This window comes from Hyla sarda, chromosome 5 (assembly GCF_029499605.1).
Source record: "Hyla sarda isolate aHylSar1 chromosome 5, aHylSar1.hap1, whole genome shotgun sequence".
Taxonomy (NCBI): domain Eukaryota; kingdom Metazoa; phylum Chordata; class Amphibia; order Anura; family Hylidae; genus Hyla; species Hyla sarda.
The window spans coordinates 27,141,877-27,158,110 of NC_079193.1; the positions used below are offsets into that span (position 1 = coordinate 27,141,877).

The 16,234-nt window shown below is 44.3% G+C and overlaps 1 protein-coding gene across 2 annotated transcripts in view; it reads left to right on the plus strand.

The window, feature by feature from the left end:
- Nucleotides 1–15,424, plus strand: part of DUS3L (dihydrouridine synthase 3 like) — a 113,309-nt gene extending 97,885 nt beyond the window's left edge. For both annotated transcript variants that reach the window (XM_056519064.1, XM_056519063.1), the window contains 8 exons: nucleotides 2,446–2,562; nucleotides 3,677–3,742; nucleotides 5,208–5,318; nucleotides 6,634–6,730; nucleotides 7,565–7,640; nucleotides 9,955–10,143; nucleotides 12,477–12,605; nucleotides 15,298–15,424. In XM_056519064.1, the coding sequence (XP_056375039.1) occupies nucleotides 2,446–2,562; nucleotides 3,677–3,742; nucleotides 5,208–5,318; nucleotides 6,634–6,730; nucleotides 7,565–7,640; nucleotides 9,955–10,143; nucleotides 12,477–12,605; nucleotides 15,298–15,370 (858 nt within the window). In that variant the 3' untranslated portion in view covers nucleotides 15,371–15,424. The remainder of the gene's footprint in view (nucleotides 1–2,445; nucleotides 2,563–3,676; nucleotides 3,743–5,207; nucleotides 5,319–6,633; nucleotides 6,731–7,564; nucleotides 7,641–9,954; nucleotides 10,144–12,476; nucleotides 12,606–15,297) is intronic.
- Nucleotides 15,425–16,234: the final 810 nt, after the last annotated feature.

The window sequence follows — 16,234 nt, forward strand, 5'->3', positions numbered from 1 at the left end:
GCACAGGTTTTGATAAATCTCCCCCCAATGTTTTTATCCTTTGCATATGTAGGCCTGGCTGGTTGCAGCAGTACATCCCTTTTGGTGACGATTGATGTTAGATTTCAATACCAGATGTAGAAAACTTTAGTTTTTTTTCCATGGCTTGAAAATGTCCAGATATTTTGCATCTCTAATAACTACTATGGGGGAGATTTATCAAAACCTGTGCAAAGGAAAAGTTGCCCATAGCAACCAATCAGATTGCTTCTTTCATTTTGCAGAGGCCTTGTTAAAAATGAAAGGAGCGAGTCGATTGGTTGCTATGGGCAACTGGGCAACTTTTTCCTCTGGACAGGTTTTGATAAATCTCCCCCTTATGTGTCCGGATCCATAGAGATAGCAGCAGTATATAGATCTGGGAGCTAGCAGGAACGATCTGATAGGCGATGATGTCATCCTGTAGTTCACAGAAAGCAAGACCCTGATCTGACATCCTGTGGGACGCTATATGCACACTAACTTTGTGTGAGTTAGACTGGTGATCATATGACCCAGTTACAGTAATGCATGGATGCAGCTGTGCTGAAATAAAACAGATTAGGGATCGCCCGATTATCGGTTTGGCCGATATTCACAATTTTCTAAGGTATCGGCAATTACGTTGCCAATAATGCAGGCGCTTTAAATCAATGAACTGCAGCGGCTTTTGCAGGGCTAGAGACTAGAGATGAGCGAACTTACAGTAAATTCGATTCGTCACGAACTTCTCGGCTCGGCAGTTGATGAATTTTCCTGCGTAAATTAGTTCAGCTTTCAGGTGCTCCGGTGGGCTGGAAAAGGTGGATACAGTCCTAGGAAAGAGTCTCCTAGGACTGTATCCACCTTTTCCAGCCCACGGGAGCACCGGAAAGCTGAACTAATTTATGCAGGAAAAGTCAACTGCCGAGCCGAGAAGTTCGTGACGAATCGTATTTACTGTAAGTTCGCTCATCTCTACTAGAGACCGCTGCAGCTGCAAGCTTCTCTCCCCCTGCCTGTCCTAGGGTCCTGAGTCCAACCACCGCCGCTTCCCGATTCCCCCTAGCCTATCCTCTGGCCAGAGACCGCCGCCACTGCCCCATTGCCTCCCCCATTCCCGGTGTTATAATTACCTGTTCCCGGGGTCTGCACTGTTGCTGTGCGCTGTTGCTGTGCGCTGTTGCTGTGCGCTGTTGCTGTGCGCTGTTGCTGTGCGCTGTTGCTGTGCGCTGTTGCTGTGCGCTGTTGCTGTGCGCTGTTGCTGTGCCGTCCTCAACGCGAAGTCACCGTCAGAGCGCACAGTGACAGCGCAGGCCACCACCGGAGGAAGAAGTAGCGCGGACCCCGGGAACAGATAATTATAACACCGGGGATGGGGGAAGCAATGGGGCAGTGGCGGCGGTTGGACTCAGGACCCCAGGACAGGTAGGGGGAGAGAAGCGGGCGACGGCAGTCTCTGGCCCCGCAAAAGCCGCTGCAGGTCATTGATTTAAAGGGGGGTGGGGGGGAGAAATATCGGTATAAGTTATCGGCTATCTGCCTGAAAGTTCACACAATATCTGTATCTGCTGTAAAAAAATCAATATCGGTCGATCCCTAAAACAGATAGTGCTGTAGGACTAGTAATGGTGGTGGGCCCCCGCCCTTAGACTTGCATTGAGGGGGCATGGCTGACCCCCTGCAGAAAACAGCGGTCGGAACATTTCGTTCAGAAGGCTTGCCAGTGGAGTACCCCTTTAAATGGGAATTACTCTGAGCTGCAATACCAAGTGCTGCCACCACTAAATGTACAGCGCTGTGCTTGGTAAACACTGAAGGGGAGGTGACACATTAGTGTCTCAGATTTTAAAGTGGGTACTCCCCTTTTAACGTTTAGTTCAGAATGCTGGGTGCGGGGGTCATGACGTCACACCCCCTCCCATAGACTTGCATTGAGGGGGCGTGGTGTGATGTCACGGCCCCCGCAGCCCGTACCCAGCATTCATAACTAAATGTTCTTGACACTGGGGCGGTGGAGTACCCCTTTTAAGTCAGGATTCTGAGCATCAATGATTTAATGATGACCCATTATATATCTATATCTAATCTATATCTATATCATCTATTATATCTATTAATTATCTATTTCTGTTCTTTAGGACTTGAGAACTCTATGGGGGAGATTTATCACAATCTGTCCAGAGGAAAAGTTGCCCATAGCAACCAATCATATAGCTTCTTTAATTTTTAACAAGGCCTCTGCAAAATGAAAGAAGCGATCTGATTGGTTGCTATGGGCAACCAGTCAACATTTCCTTTGCCCAGGTTTTGATAAATCTCCCCCTATATTCTTCACAGTCATGTTTTATAAAGTGAGAAAAGCTTTTCAGGGCAGTGTGAAGAGTAGCTACCCCCTCCCCAAAACTTCATTTCTGGTTTGAATAATGTGTCTCCTATTTCCTGCAGCTAGAGGGCGCCTTCCCTGACACAATGACCAAATGTGCCGAACTGCTCAACAAAAGCATTGAGGTCGACTTTGTGGATATTAATGTTGGTTGTCCTATCGACTTGGTCTATAGGAAGGTATGGATAGGTTTTAGCAAATGTTTATTTTTATTTTTCATGTGCATGTAAACTATATAAGAAATAAACTGTGCATGGAAGGGAGTAGTGACCATGATGGTATCAGGTGATCTCTTCTCCTTCCCTGCACTGTGACCTCTACACAGACCATATATAGCCCCATATATGGAAAAATAAGTGTTATAGACATACGGAATAAAGATAACATTTCATTCTAACAGTAAAGTACACTGTTTAAAAAAAAAAAAAAATATATATATATATATATATATATATATATATATATATATATATATATATATATATATATATATATATATATATATATATTATTCTATCCATATGTAATACAGTGATCCCTCAACGTTGGTCTTTTCTGGACCATTGTAAGTGAATCCAGACTCACCATACAATGTAGACAGTCCAGATCTGTGAAACGTGTCAATGGTTGGAAGATCTGACCAATCAGAATGGACATTCACTGGTAGAACCTCTGTATTACTGAAGTGCATGCACTGACTGGTTCTTTGGTAGCGCCCCCTACAGTACAGGGAGGTATTACATGTTCTGTACTCTTTACCTGCCCCAGGGTTCTCTGCTCCTTTGGACACCAGGTGAGGGCGGCTCTATGTTACTTTTTTAGGACAATGTGTACTGTACAGTACCCTGAAGAAGCTCCTGTCCTCTACATAGACAGTGATTACAGCTCCCAGCAGATCTTTATTACTTTTATATGTAAGGATTTGCTTTATCTCTATTAGTTTTCTACTTATTTTTCGTTAATCCTCACTTTTTTCTGGAACCAATTAATATTGTAAGTTTAGGGACCATTGTGTGTGTATATGTATATAAAATATATATAATGTGTGTGTGTGTGTGTGTGTGTGTGTGTGTGTGTGTGTATTTTCAAAATGTATTTATTTTTTAACATTTTGCCCCCCTCAAATATTTTTTATATTTTTTTCTTGGGTGCTATCGTAAGTTTTTTGGGTTAAAATGAGTGCTGCTGTACCCTATTTCATCCAGTAACAAGCACCGCACAGTACGTTACCTTGCAATAGTTTATTTTATTTTTATTTATTTTTTTATTCCTGAAAATATTTCTGTTTTACAGGGTGGAGGATGTGGTTTAATGACCAGAACAAACAAGTTTGAAGACATTGTGAGAGGCATGAACTCTGTAAGAAATACTGGGTCCTCTTTTATATTGTATCTCATTCCGCCAATTCATCAAAAATGAAGCAGTTTTGTAAATAATTTTGTTTTAAAAGTTTTCTACTGTTGTGTGTACAGATTCCATGCAGACTTGTGTCTCCATGGTAACAGACTACAAAGAAACACCTTGTAGTCAGATACTGCACCTTTAAACCATTTTACGTCTTGCTGGTATACACTGTATGGCCAAAAGTATGTGGACCCCCTTACTATGACACCATAGACATCTATTTGACTGTAGCTGTCAGATTTATGGACCTTGCTGTGTGCACTGGGGCTCAGTCATGCTGGAACAGGAATAGACTGTCCCTAAATTGTGAGCAATAAAGCTGAAGGCGACATTTGTGTAAAACAAGAAGTAATATTATTGGCTGTAACCGTTAAAGGGTACCTCTCATCAAAAAAACTTTTGATTTATTATAGATTAATGTATGCAGAATAACTTCACAATTGCATGTTATCAAAAAATATGCTTCTTTCTATTTAATTTTCCACTTTGAAGAAATGACCACTAGGGGTCTCCCTACCAGTCCTGGCAGCAAGCATTTCAGACTCATGCTGGAGTCCTAAACACTACGAGCTGCCAGTCTGCTTTGTTCACAAAGGAGAACACTCAGAGCTGCCAGCCTGCTTTGTTCACAGCCTGTTTGGCTGTGAACAAAGCAGGCTGGCAGCTCTGAGTGTTTAGGACTCCAGCATGAGTCAGAAATGCTTGCTGACAGGACTGATCGGGAAAAATACAATAGAAAGAAGCATATTTTTCATTAACATGCTATTGGAAAGTTATTCAACATTCATTAATCTAAAATATATCAAAAGTTTATTTGATGAGAGGTACCCTTTAAGGCCCCATCATTAGTGATCTGTTTTAAGGAACAAGCAGAGAAGACATCGACCATGTCCGCCCTCGTGAGCCTTATACTTCTCTCTTCAGGTCACTTCCCAAATATAGAAGCTGTGATTTTTGTCCATTGGAGCACGTCGTTCACAATAGCCGCATTCACTGATGGGGGAACTGGTTATTACAATGTCACTCTTCTCTAACTTTGGGGAAAAAAAGAAAAACAAACTCTCAGAAATGACTAATGATGATATATTGTGCGCACTGTAGAATAAAATGTAACAGATAATGTCACTTTATTCTAATAACTCTATTAAAAAAATATTAGTTTTTATTATATAATATTTTAATAATAAATAATAACAAATATTAAGAGTTTTTAGAATAATAAATATATATATATATATATATATATATATAATATAATATAATTTTTATTTTTATTTTGTCCAAAATTTTAAATAATTAAAAGAAAGAGATATAGATAGATAGATATATATATATATATATATATATATATATATATATATATATATATATATATATATATATATATTTATTATACATTTTTTTTTATAAACACCTGCAGGTTCTAGACGTGCCCCTCACTGTGAAGATCAGGACTGGGGTCCAGGAAAAGGTCAACCTGGCCCATAAACTCATCCCAGAGCTTCGGGATTGGGGGGTGTCCCTGGTTACAGTAAGTTCGCTGTTTCATAGTAAAACCTCTTACATAGTCCAGTACATGGGGACTAATAGTGTTAGTATATGGGGCCACCAGGGTCCTTAAAGGCCCTTTCTATAAAGGGATACTCCACTGGCCAAAGTTCGTAATTAAATGCTGTTTTTGGCTGCGGGGGGTCGGCTATGGCACTTGTGGCATCATGGCCACGCCCCTCAATGCAAGTCTATAGGAGGGGGTGTGATGACATCACGCCCCCTCCCATTGACTTGCATTAAGGGGCGTGGCCATGACATCAGGTATTTCCTTTGAGTTTTTCTGCCTACAAATCCCATAATTCAATTTTCCTCCCTCCCACACATCAGCCACCCCACCCGTTGAAATATAAATGAGCTGCATCCATTCAAAAGACCTGTGGTTTTCAATCTGGGTGCCTACAGCTGTTGCAGATTGATGTCTCTCCCACCAAGCGATCTCTCCACCCATTGAAGCAGACAGGCTCACTGTCATCAGCTGACTAGTGATGTCAGGTCTCGGCCGCATTGCAACCTGGGAAAAATCTGAGACAACAGTAATTTTGTATGCTGATAAAAATAAATATTGGGGGGAAAATCACAGAAGAATTGTGAGAAAACCGTCACACACAGGTACAGACACTATATTATGAACTACACTAACTTTACAGCCCCTGTAGCATAGTCAAATAAAAAAAATTCCTGGAATACCCCTTTAAGCAAAGGGGAACTGTTTAGCTAGTACCACACTAGATCAGTGGTCCTCAAACTGTGGCCCTCCAGATGTTGCAAAACTACAACTCCCAACATGCCTGGACAGCCAACGGCTGTCCAGGCATGCTGGGAATTGTAGTTTTGCAACATCTGGAGGGCCACAGTTTGGGGATCACTGCACTAGATACTTTTATTTCTTGTCAATAGATAGAAGGGCTGCAAGATTAATTGCAAAAAACAGTGGAATCCCTAATATTAGCTATTTGCAGCCCTGATCTATCTATCTCAGTGTTTGCCAACCAGGGTGCCTCCAGGTGTTGCCAAACTACAACTCCCAGCATGCCCGGACAGCCAAAGTCTGTTCAGGCATGCTGGGAGTTGCAGTTTTGCAACATCTGGAGGCACCCTGGTTGGGAAACACTGCTGAACCGTCTTACAGAGCCCATGTGATCTGGAGAATTTTTAAAATTTTAATTTATTATTATTATAAAAAAAAAATTATATATATATTTAGTGCGGATTTCTGAAGAATGAATGCAATTTTATTTATTTATAAAAAATTATTTTTTATTTTTTTTTGTCATTGCTTGCTTATTTCTTTATAGCTACATGGAAGATCCCGGGAGCAGCGTTACACAAAAGTTGCCGACTGGGAGTATATTAAACAATGCGCTAAAATTGCGCAGCCCCTGCCCTTATTTGGTGAGTGCTTCAAGTTGACCGTTTCTTCCTGTTCCACCTCGTAGGTTAGAAAGTTTCACGCCAATTGCTACAGCCACATTTGTGAGTGATCTCCGACCTGTGTCTCCAGCAGATGATTGAGTGTTAGATGTTCTTCTGTTCTGTTATGACTTAGAAAGGAGTAAAGTTCTGATATTTCTCGGGGATATCCCAGGGTTTGTGTGTGGTATTACAACTTGGCTCCATGCTTTTCAATGGAACTGGGCTGCAATACCACACACAGCCTGCAGAGAGAGGTGGTGCTGTTTTTGGGAGAATTCAGCTCAGTTTTTTTTTTTTCGTTTTTTTCCCCCCATAGACTTGCATAGAAAAAGTGACTTCTGCTTTTCACACCCCTGTGTGAAGCGAGTGATCACAAGACAGCATGCCGGGACCTGAGCCGCGTAATTGCCATGGAAACGGTGCTGCACAGTGAGACGGAGGAGCAGGGCGGCTGTTTAACCACCGCCCTCCTAATGCCCGTGATAAAATGTTTCAGCCAGAATTTCCCTTTAAAGGGGTACTCCACTGCCCCAGCATTAAGAATATTTTGCTCCGAACGCTGGGTGCGGGGGTCGTGACGTCACTGCCACGCCGCCAGTGACGTCCCGCGCACGCCCCCTCAATGCAAGTCTATGGAGGGGGCGTGGCATGACATGAGGGGTGTGACCGTGACACTGGGGCAGTGGAGTACCTCTTTTAGCTTTATCTGAGATGAAATTGCACATGAAGGTTCTACTAGGAGCTTGTTTTTATGTTTTTAGTAAATCACATTATCTGTTGGTATAATCTGTGATGTTGACGCTTTACTTCCAGGTAATGGAGATATCTTCTCTTTTGAGGATGCTAATCGAGCGTTGGAGACCGGGGTTTCGGGGATTATGGTGGCCAGGTCAGTGTTGTGGGTGACCATAGGTGTCCTGGTTAGATGGCACCTTTTTTTTTTTTTTTTTTTTTTTTTTTTTTTTTTTTTTATAATTTTTTTTTTTTTTCCCTCCCCCGGAACTCTTACACCAGTTTTTTCTTGTAGGCAGCTTGCTGTCGGTAGTATGCCCCCCCCCCCCCCCCCCCGTAGGTAGCTTGCTGTCGGTAGGATGACCCCCCCCCCCCCCCCCCCCCCCGTAGGTAGCCTGCTGTTGGGAGGATGGACCCCTCCCTGTAGGTAGCTTGCAGTTGGGAGGATGACCCCCCGCCCCCCCCCCGTAGGTAGCTTGCTGTTGGGAGGATGACCCCCCATAGGTAGTTTGCTGTAGGTAGGACAACCCCCTGTAGGTAGCTTGCCCAACCCCCCCTGTAAGCCTATTGCTCCGCTCCCCCGTTTTCCCGTGTGCTGGCTTTGCCATTAATATCATGGCATCCTATGGAGAAGCATGTGACCATACACATCACTCTGACACCTCCACTGCTCCTACACAGCGTAAGGCTGGGTTCTCACACTACGTTTTGATGATACGGGAACCGCATCCGGCTGGGGGAGTGAAAACTGGGCGTTCCCGTACCCCAGCCGGACCCGGCCTGCATCTCATTCATTTGATTGAGCTGACCAGAGTCATGACTCCAGTCGGCTAATTTTTTGCCCCGTATCCAGTTATCTGACCGGACTTAAAAACATGTTATACTGCGTCATTATATGACTCCGGTCGGTTCATTCAAATGAATTCGATACGGGCCGTATCTTCAAAACGTAGTGTGAACCCGCCCTAACACTACAGAGGAAGCAGAGTGCCATGTATGATCACATACATCATATGGACGGGGGAAATCAGCCAGCACACGGGGGAGCGGAGATATAATTTTACAGACAGGCTGCAGAGAAGATGAAGTATATCAGTGAGTGCAGTTAGCTTGCGGCACTTATGGTTGAACATCACTGCCTCACACACTGGGGGCCTCTCATTTTGCAAGGAAAGGAGGAAATCGGAGTGACACACCGAAGTGTTAGGTGAAAAGTTTTTGATAACCGAAGTGTGTGTATGTGGCCCAGATGTCACTGAAAAGTCAGATACCTAAAAATAAAATGTTTAAACTTCATCATAGCTCAGTTTGCGGACAAAGCTGATTTTGCAAGGGCCATGGCCAGGTAGCTACAGTGGTCCCTCAAGTTACAATATTAATTGGTTCTGGGACGACCATTGTATGTTGAGACCAGAACTCTATGGAAACCTGATAATTGGTTCTAAAGGTCCAAAATGTCATCCAAAAATAGGAAAAAGTGAGAATTAAAGAAAAATAAGTAGATAACTAATATAGATAAAGCAAATCCTTACATATAAAAGTAATAAAGATCTGCAGGGAGCTGTAATCACTGTCTATGTCAGTGTTTTCCAAGCAGGGAGCCTCCAGCTGTTGCAAAACTACAACTCCCAGCATGCCCGGACAGCCTTTGGCTGTCCGGGCATGCTGGGAGTTGTAGTTTTGCAACAGCTGGGGCACCCTGCTTGGGAAACACTGGTCTATGTAGAGGACAGGAGCTTCTTCGGGGTCCTGTACAGTACACGCAATGTCCTAAAAAAGTAACATGGAGTCGCCCTCACCTGGTGTCCAAAGGAGCAGGTAACCCTGGTACAGGTAAAGAGTAGAGCACGTGTAATACCTCCCTGTACTGTAGGGGGCGCTACCAGACATGTCAGTGCATACACTTCAGTAATACAGGGGTTTTACCAGTGAATGCTCATTCTGATTGGTCGGTTCTTCCAGCCATTGACACGTTTCACAGATCTGGACTGTCCGTACACTGTATGTTGAGTCTGGTTTCAAGTTACAATGGTCCAGAAAAGACCATTGTATGTTGAAACTATTGTATGTTGAGGCCATTGTAAGTTGAGGGATTACTGTATTTGCCTTGCAGCGCCCACTGCAGGGGAAATGTCCTATTACATGTCTGGTCAAATAGTTGACCGTCCATGTACCACATGACCGGATTTGAGTCAGTGGATGTGCATTCTGCTGGGAGTTTTGCAACAGCTGGAGGCACACTAGTTGGGAAACGCTGATATAGGGGGAGATTTATCAAAACCTGTGCAAAGGAAAAGTTGCCCATAGCAACCAATCAGATCACTGCTTTCATTTTGCAGAGGCCTTGTTACAAATGAAAGAAGCGATCTGATTGGTTGCTTTAATAAATTCCCCATATTTGTGATATAGTTGAGGGAGAAGTTTATGGAGATCTTCTCCTCCTTTTATTAAGCTGATTCTCCTGGTTGCAGGGGGGCGCTGGTGAAACCCTGGCTGTTCACAGAGATAAAAGAACAGCGGCACTGGGACATATCCTCTTCGGAACGCTTCGATATCCTCCGAGACTTTACCAACTATGGATTGGAGCACTGGGGCTCAGATACGCAGGGGGTGGAAAGGACAAGGAAGTTCATGCTGGAGTGGTTGTCCTTCCTGTGCAGGTGAGGAAGTGCATCTTCTTTTATATTGTACTCTTTTATATTATTGTGTGTTTTGTGCTCTGTTCACACCTATTCTATAGCATCTTTCCATAGCTGGGTGTCCATGTCCACACAGCACTTGCTGTAACCGAGCAATTAGACTTGATTTGTTTCTTGCAGTGAAAAGTTATGTAGATAATAGAGAGCTCAAGCACTGGTGTGAACACAGCCTTATGTCCCAGCAGAACACAATTATCACTTATTGAAATACAACATACCTTTATCCTGGTTGTCCCCTTTATTTAAAGGGGTACTCCGCCCCTAGACATCTTATCCCCCTATCCAAAGGATAAGATGTCTGATCGCAGGGGTCCCGCTGCTGGGGACCCTCGCGATCTCCCTGCTGCACCTGGCATTTGTTTAGAGCATTGGGTTCAGCGCCGGAGGCTTGTGACTTCACTGACACGCCCCCTCAATGCAAGTCTATGGGAGGGTGCGTGACGGCTGTCACGCCCCCTCCCGTAGGCTTGCATTGAGAGGGCGTGGCTGTGATGTCACAAGCCTCTGCCCTGCATCACCAGTCATCCGGCACAGCAAAGTTCTTGGCTGTGGCACCGCAGACATCCGGCGCACGGGGCGAAATTTGCTGCGCCGGATGACTGGCGATGCGGGGTGGAGGCTTGTGATGTCAGTCATGCCCCCCTCAATGCAAGCCTATGGGAGGGGGTGTGGCAGCAGGGACACCCCCTCCCTTGGCCGTCATGTCACGAGCCTGTGGCCCGCATCACCAGTCATCTGGCACAGCAAAGTTCGCCCCGTGCACCGGATGTCTGGGGTGCCGCAGCAGAGATCCCCACGATCAGACATCTTATCTAAGATGTCTGGGGGTGGAGTACCCCTTTAAGTCCACAGGTTGCTTGACCTCATGTGATTTTATAGTGCGGGCGAACCGTATTAAAGTCCTATATTACTCACCCAGATTGGTGCCCATTCTGGAGAAATACAATGTATTATCCGGCATTACTAATATGTTTATCGCCAGCTCTGTGTAATCAAGGTGGGACCTGGCATACCCAGCTTCCTTGCCTCCACCTTCCTCTGCTCCAATTGCCTGCCCACCTCACATTCACATGAGTGAACGTTCAATGAATATTTGTGGGGTGGGTGGGCATCTATGACTAGTATTGCCGATGTCTGGTATTAACCTATTACACACTGTGATCAAAGTTTAAATCTTGGGGTCCCAATCAGACTGGTGGAGGGTCCCTACCTGCCTCCATCCCTTCTGATTTACACTCCATTACTGCAGGCAACCTCAGCAAAAAAAAAATGTTGCTAATTTTTGCACAAAACAGGTAAGTTTCAGTTTTTTGCATGGATCTCAAATCTTAAAAAAAAAAAAAAAAAAAAAACTTCAGATATATTATAATTTACATGAGAATTTGTGAAGGAAACCTGTGCCAGCTATGATTGTTTTTAGAATGTGGCACCAGATTTGTATACTCTGACATGCTGGAGCGCTATGTGTATATTCCTCTCTTAAAGGGGTACTCCGCCCCTAGCATCTTATCCCCTATCCGAAGGATAGGGGATAAGATGTCAGATCGCCGGGGTCCTGCTGCTTGGGACCCCCGGGATCTCGGCTGCGGCACCCCACTATCATTACTGCACAGAGCAAACTCTCTCTGTGCGTAATGACGGGCGATACAGGGGATGGAGCATCGTGATGTCAGGGCTCCGCCCCCTTGTGACATCACAGCCCGCCCCCTTAATACAAGTGTATGGGAGGGGGTGTGGTGGCCATCACGCCCCTCCCATAGGCTTGCATTAAGGGGGTGGTCCGTGACGTCACAAGGGGCGGAGCCCTGACATTACGATGCTCCGTCCCCTGTATCGCCGTTTATTACACACACAGCGAGCGTGCTCTGTGCAGTAATGATATCGGGGGTGCCGCAGCGGGACACTGGCGATCTGACATCTTATCCCCTATCCTTTGGATAGGGGATAAGATGCTAGGGGCGGAGTACTCCTTCAACCAGTTACCTCTAATGCAGTGTTTCCCAACCAGGGTGCCTCCAGCTGTTTCAAAACTACAACTCCCAGCATGCCCGGACAGCCAAAGGCTGTCCGGGCATGCTGGGAGTTGTAGTTTTGCAACAGCTGGAGGCACCCTGGTTGGGAAACACTGCTGTAAACCCATTTAGAGCTAGCACGCCCTGAATTCTGAAAGTGGAATAGGGTGTTAGGAGTGGTTTGAGGAATTGCTGGTAAACCCATTTGTGTTCTTGGATTTGGATGAAGACATCTTGTCATGTGCACTGGATTTTATATACATTAGTGATCGTGTTTGGCAGGTACATCCCCGTTGGTTTATTGGAGCGCGTTCCTCAGAAGCTGAATGAGAGACCTCCATATTATTTGGGAAGAGACTACCTGGAGACGCTGATGGCTAGTCAGAATGTATCCGACTGGATAAAGATCAGGTAAAGCGAAGTCACATGCTACACCAGGCATAGACAACCTTCGGCACTGCAGATGTTCTGGACTACATCTCCCATGATGCTCTTACAGCTAGAATGCTGACAAAACATCTGCAGTGCCAAAGGTTGCCTGTGCTACACACTATGCAAGATGGCTACACAACACGTGTGTAGTCAGTAGACTCAAAGATCTGTTGTCTTATTTGGATAATCCTTTTTGATAAGTCGATCAAAGTTCATCCTGCTGCAGCTTTTCCCAGAGATTGTGGTGAAACTGGCAACAATTTATTTTTCCTACAGCGCCTCCAGAGGGAAAATGAAGCATTCGTTTTTTATTCAATGAACCCCTTAAATGGGCACGGTCACAAAGGATGTGTCAAAAGTTAAAGGGGTACTCTGGTGAAAACTCTTTTTTTCTTTTAAATCAACTGGTGGCAGAAAGTTAAACCTATTTGTAAATTACTTCTAATAAAAAATCTTAATCCTTCCTGTACTTCTTAGCTGCTGAATACTACAGAGGAAATTCTTTTCTTTTTGGAATGCTCTCTGATGACATCACGACCACAGTTTTCTAATAATAATAATAACGTGTTATTTTTTGCTGTCCTTTGTGGGATTTGAACCCAAGTCCCCAGCACTGCAAGGCAGGAGTGCTAACCACTGAGCCAACATGCTGCCCTTAGCATACATCTGCTATGCTTCTGCTATGCATGATTGCTAAAATGGACAGAGATGTCAGTAGAGAGCACTGTGCTCGTGATGTCAGTGTTCCAAAAAGAAAGGAATTTCCTCTGTAGCATTCAGCAGCTAATAAGTACTGGAAGAATTAAGATTTTTTTAATAGAGGTAATTTACAAATATGTTTAAATTTCTGCCACCAGTTGATTTAAAAGAAAAAAAGGTTTTCACCGGAGTACCCCTTTAAGTGCTGAGAACATACCAATCGAGAGGATGAGTCCGGAGAAGTGTGCGGTGTTGCTGTTCATTCCCCTGCTCTCTGCTTCATAGAGTTAGGAGACTGAGATCCAGACTGATCAATGCTAATCACGGCATCTAGTTTTGATCATGACATCTTAAGGGTTAACAGCTGGACATCAGCATGATTATTGCTGTTTGGTATTAGTGGAGGGTCCCAGCTGCTCAGCTCCTAAGGTCTTAGGGCCCCTTAAAGGGGTACTGCGCTGCTCAACGTTTGGAACAAACTGTTCCGAATGCTGGAGGCGGGAACTTGTGATGTCATAGCCCAACCCCCTCAATGCGATTTTATAGGAGGGGGGCGTGACAGCTGTCACGCCCTCATCCATAGACTTTCATTGAGGGGGTGGCTAGGACCGCACAAGCTCCTGGCACTGGCTCCAGCGGGACTATGACATCACGAGCTCCAGTCGCCAGCTCCAGCGTTCGGAACAGTTTGTGCCAAACCCTGAGCAGCGGAGTACCCCTTTAACGCTAATAGGACATAAATGTATACCTTGTGCCATTAAAGGAAAACTGTCTGCCTGTTCGCCCACGCTAAACCCAATAGACTGGATTATAGTGTGGGTGAACAGGATTTAAACTAGGGGTCACTTTACTTATTTTTGTCAAATGGCCGCCGAGAGATTTTGTTCTGGGATTTCTAATGAGCGTACTGAATGCATCTCTCACGCCGGCTGGCCGCCTCTCAACCCCGTAGTAAGACTCCTAAGCCCACCCTGACACTATGCATATGTATTAGAGTCAACTCTACGTCTTAGTGACATCATGTGATCTCAGCGCTCTGTCTGAAGAGAGCATGCACAGCTATATTTTCTCCAGCTCTTATGACTTAACATTTATTTTTGTGATGTGACCAATTTGGGCTTTTACATTTACGCCGTTCACCATATCAGATTAACTTTTATAGTTCAGATATTTACACACGTGGTGATGCCAAATGTTTCTTTTTACACTGTAATATTTCTAGGGGATTATAGCAATCATCAGATTGGTAATACTATTCAGGGTTATGCATAAGATCTAGCATAGCACTGATCAGTATTATTGGCGATTTTCTGGTTGGCAAATTAGAGAAAAAGAACCTGGGAGAGTGGTGAAGGCAGGTGAGGGGGATCTCAGTCTGCCATATAAAGTGCTGCAGATGCTGTGATCTGTATTAAACACAGCAGCTGAGGTGCTAATGGTGGACATCAGCACGATCACTGGTGCCTGCCATTACCAATAGGTCTGTGGCTGCTGGGACCTGCCATGGATGAAGACAGTGTTGCTCCTGTGCTCACTTCATAGCCGCACCATAAATGTACAGTTCTGTGCTTAAAGTTACTTACTGTAGGGCCGTACATTACATGTCCCTTAAGGCGTTAACTAAAGATGAGCAAAGTTACAATGATTCGATAAGAACCTCGTGGCTCTGTGTTTGACTTTATCCTGCATAAATGAGTTCAGCTTTCAGGTGCTCCAATGGGCTGGAGACTCTCTTCTAGGACTGTATCCATCTTTTCCAGCCCACCAGAGAGCTGAACTCATTTATGCAGGCTAAAGTCAACCATTGAGCTGAGAAGTTTGTGACAAATCGAATTACTGTCACTTCGCTCATCTCTAGAGTTAACCCTCTTGTCATCAGAAATTTTAAAAATTCTTTTTTACTATAGTTTAATAACCCTAAAATATTGCAGTTCTCATTCTTATCACTTAACATTCTTGTTTTCATTTGCAGTGAAATGTTGCTGGGTCCTGTTCCCCCGAACTTCACTTTTCTGCCAAAGCACAAAGCCAATTCTTATAGATGAAGGTTTTATTAAACTGTTTTGAACTATTCTTTTTAATAAACACTTAGAGCCGTGTATTCTTTACTCTGCTTTCCATCATACATATTGGTATCCCTGATAATACCTGTGTCAGGCTCATTCAGGAGGATTGCCCAATATTACACACCAAAATGGAATGAATCGCCCATATTTCATAACTAGAACCAGATTACACATTATTTCCTGGTTTGATTGTAGACTTACTTTTCAAAGTCTACTTACCTGAGTTTCTACTTTGTGCACAGGTCAAAGGCAGTGTTTTATATGTTCAGGTTTTTAATTGCAGGGAACACCTCAAGGTGTCTATACAAAGTTGTGTGCACAACGTTTGTGCAGCTTCCCATCCACTTGAACATTCCTTTATTAAAGGGATATTCTGCGGATAGGGGGATAAGATGTCTGATCATGGGGATCCTGTTGCAGGGGCACCCCACAATCCCCTGCAGCACCCAGTGTTCTAAACAAATGCAGAGTTTCTGCAGCAGTGGGTGTGACATGCCACAATCCCTCCATTCATATCTAGTGGAGGGGGCATGTTGGCAGACACACCCTGTCATATACCATGGCAACATATATCCATGTTTCAGGGCAATTGTCATATACCATGGCAAAATATGTATTCATGTTGCATTGGGATTGCTTGTCATTCATTACTGGAGGTACATGGTCTGCCAAATTTCATCGGTATGCACACTGAATTCCATTACACACCTATCTGCATCGCTGAACATTTCAAAGAATCCCTTCTGTTTGGTCTAACTGTCCGGAGAGGACAATCTGAGCAATAGCATCCAGTGGGGGGCAATTAATTCTCTTTTGATCAGGGCACCATGGAGCCTACATGTC